The sequence below is a fragment of the Primulina eburnea genome, chromosome 8 (assembly GCF_022965805.1).
Source record: "Primulina eburnea isolate SZY01 chromosome 8, ASM2296580v1, whole genome shotgun sequence".
Lineage (NCBI taxonomy): Eukaryota > Viridiplantae > Streptophyta > Magnoliopsida > Lamiales > Gesneriaceae > Primulina > Primulina eburnea.
The window spans coordinates 35535453-35538738 of NC_133108.1; the positions used below are offsets into that span (position 1 = coordinate 35535453).

Sequence of the window (3286 nt, forward strand, 5' to 3'; positions counted from 1 at the left end):
ATCCAATCAGCTCTGGCAGTTTACCAACCCACGGGTTTTGATGATTTAATGGGAGCAGCCATTAGAGCTGAGACAGATATCAAGCGTAGAGAAAATGAAAATAAAAATAAACGACCTCTTACTGGACAATCTTTTCAAGGTAAACAACCAGTTAAAAGGTCAAACCAATCGAGTGGACCATTCAAGGGAACTCCTTCCAATTCAACTACGACATTCTCAAGCATAAAACCGTGCCCATTATGCAACTACCGACACATTGGAGAATGTCGAAGGAACACTGGTGCTTGCTTCAATTGTGGGAAGATGGGACACCGAATTGCTAATTGTCCTGAACCATTAAAGAAAATGACATGGTCATACACTAATGCTACCTCCAACAAACCAAACGAGAATAAGACCAATGCTCGTATGTTTTCCATAACTCAAGAAGAGGCAGATGATGCAAACGATGTCGTGGCAGGTACCATTATAATCAATAAAATTTCAACTTATGTGTTGTTTGACTGTGGTGCCACTCATTCATTTATTTCTAAGAGATTCACTAAGAAGTTAGGGCTTATACCAGAGATACTTGTTGAACCTTTTAGAATTGCTACTCCCACCAGTAAAACAATTGAAACACATAAGATACATCGGAACTGCATAGTATATATCAATGAACACACATTCAACGCTGAATTGATTCAAGTCAACATGGTGGAGTTCGACGTTATTCTGGGAATGGATTGGTTATCCAAGAGTCATGCAATAGTAGATTGTCAGCGTAAGATTATCAAACTCTGAACTCCAAGCCAAAATGAAATCACATACCATGGCAAGGCTAAGAAACGTAAATCCCTCCTTTCTGCATCTCAAACCTGGAAAGCCACGAAGTCTGGAGAAATAGTCTATCTAGCAATGGTAAATGAAGTGAAAGAAGGAGTCGAGCTCAATATAGAAGATATTCCAGTGGTACAAGAATTTTCGGATGTCTTTCCAAAAGAGTTACCTGGAATGGTCCCGGACCGTGAGATAGAATTCAAGATTAACTTGGTACCAGGTGCTACACCAATATCAAAGGCACCCTATCGAATGTCTCCAGCAGAACTCAATGAGCTAAAAGAAAAACTCCAAGAGTTGTTAGACAAGAAACAAATCAGACCAAGTGTCTCTCCTTGGGGAGCTCCAGTCTTATTTGTAAAAAAAAAAGATGGAAGTATGAGATTGTGTATCGATTATAGAAAACTCAACAAGATCACAATCAAAAACAGATATCCTCTTCCAACGATAGATGATCTTTTTGATCAACTCAAAGGAGCCACAGTATTTTCCAAGCTTGATTTGAGGACATGATATCATCAACTGAAGGTCAAACCAGAAGACGTTCCAAAGACAGCTTTCAGAACAAGATATGGCCATTATGAGTTTACGGTAATGCCATTTGGATTGACAAATGCTCCAGCAGCTTTCATGGATCTCATGAACAGAGTATTCAAGCCATTTCTCGACAAATTTGTTGTGGTATTTATCGATGACATTCTCGTATATTCCCCAAGTGAAGATGATCACAAAGAACATCTTCAACTGACTCTTCAGATGTTAAGAGAAAAAGAGTTATACGCGAAATTCAAGAAATGCGAATTCTGGCTAAAAAGTGTGACTTTCTTAGGCCATATCATTTCAAAAGAAGGAGTATCTGTGGACCCTAAAAAGGTGGAAGCAATCACCGGCTGGCCGATACCTAAGACAGTAACTGAAAATCGAAGCTTTCTGGGATTGGCAGGTTACTATCGAAAATTTGTTGAAGGTTTCTCTTCAATAGCTACGCCTCTTACAAAACTCACACAAAAGAACTCAAAATTTAACTGGAGTGAGGAGTGTGAAAAGAGCTTCCAAACGCTCAAGGAAAAGCTTGCATCTACACCAGTACTAGTTCTACCCACTGAGGACAAAAGCTTTACCATTTATAGTGACGCATCAAAAGAGGGTTTAGGATGCGTAATCATGCAAGAAGGAAGAGTAATCGCATATGCATTAAGACAATTGAAGCCGTACGAGAAAAATTATCCTACTTACGACCTCGAACTAGCTGCGGTAGTTTTTGCCTTAAAAATTTGGAGGCATTATCTTTATGACGCCAAATGCGAGATCTTCACAGATCATCAAAGTCTCAAGTATTTGTTCACACAGAAAGAATTGAACATGAGGTAGAGAAGATGGATTGAATTGTTAAAAGATTATGATTTAACAATAAGCTAGCACCCGGATAAGGCAAATAAAGTAGCTGATGCTTTAAGTAGGAAAAACATGGGTAAAGTGATCCTAGCTTCACTTTCTGCACAACCATGTCTTCAAGAAACAATCAAGTTAAGACAGAATGAAGATCCTACTTTGACAAAACTTAAAGAACAAGTCAAAGAAAAGAAGTCACAATATCTTCATATAGACGAGAAGGGAGTTCTGTGGATGAAAGGACGATTGTGTGTACAAAAAATCGAGAATCTTCAACAGGAAGTAATGTCTGAAGCACATAAATCAAAATTTTCGATCCACCCCGCCAGTACAAAGATGTACAGAGATTTAAAGAAAAATTTTTGGTGGAGCGGAATGAAGAAGGATGTAGCAGAATACATCTCTAGATGCCATGTCTGTCAACAAGTTAAAGCTGAACATCAACGGCCTGGAGGACTTCTTCAACCCTTGGAAATTCCAGAATGGAAATGGGAACATATTTCCATGGATTTTGTAGTAGGTTTACCAAAGTCTAGGAAAAGTCATAATGGAATATGGGTAATCGTAGATAGACTCACAAAATCTACACATTTTCTACCTGTCCGCATGAATTATAATCTGGAAAAATTGGCTACCATATACATGGACAATATTGTGCGATTACATGGAGTTCCGGCAAGCATTCTGTCTGATAGAGATCCAAGATTTGTATCTCGGTTCTAGAAAAGTTTTCAACAAGCTATGGGGACTAAGGTTACTCTCAGTACAGCTTATCACCCTCAAAATGATGGCCAAACAGAGAGAACAATACAAACACTTGAAGATATGCTACGAGCATGTGTTTTAGAATTCAGTGGTAATTGGAGTGAATATCTACCTTTAATTGAGTTCGCTTAGAATAACAGTTATCATAGCAGTATTGGAATGGCTCCATACGAAGCTCTGTACGGTCGAAAATGTCAATCACCTCTACACTGAGATGAGGTAGGAGAGAAGTCCATAACTGGACCTGAACATGTCCAAGAAAACGTGGACAAAGTAACAATCATTAAAGAAAGACTCAAAATTGCTCAAG

The 3286-nt window shown here is 38.7% G+C and overlaps 1 protein-coding gene across 1 annotated transcript; it reads left to right on the plus strand.

The window, feature by feature from the left end:
* The first annotated feature begins 897 nt into the window (after window positions 1-897).
* On the plus strand, window positions 898-2204 carry LOC140839211 (uncharacterized mitochondrial protein AtMg00860-like). The gene is made up of 3 exons (XM_073205843.1): window positions 898-1039; window positions 1445-2030; window positions 2138-2204. The coding sequence occupies exons 1-3, from the start codon at window positions 898-900 to the stop codon at window positions 2202-2204; spliced, it is 795 nt and encodes a 264-aa protein (XP_073061944.1).
* Window positions 2205-3286: the final 1082 nt, after the last annotated feature.

Excerpts from the sequence above, each read along its gene's own strand:
- LOC140839211 (XM_073205843.1), top strand. The coding sequence starts at position 898 with ATGGTAAATGAAGTGAAAGAAGGAGTCGAGCTCAATATAGAAGATATT. Across the intron at positions 1,040-1,444 it reads CAAGATTAACTTGGTACCAG|CTTTCATGGATCTCATGAAC; the intron begins GTGCTACACCAA and ends ATGCTCCAGCAG. Across the intron at positions 2,031-2,137 it reads GCATTAAGACAATTGAAGCC|ATCATCAAAGTCTCAAGTAT; the intron begins GTACGAGAAAAA and ends AGATCTTCACAG.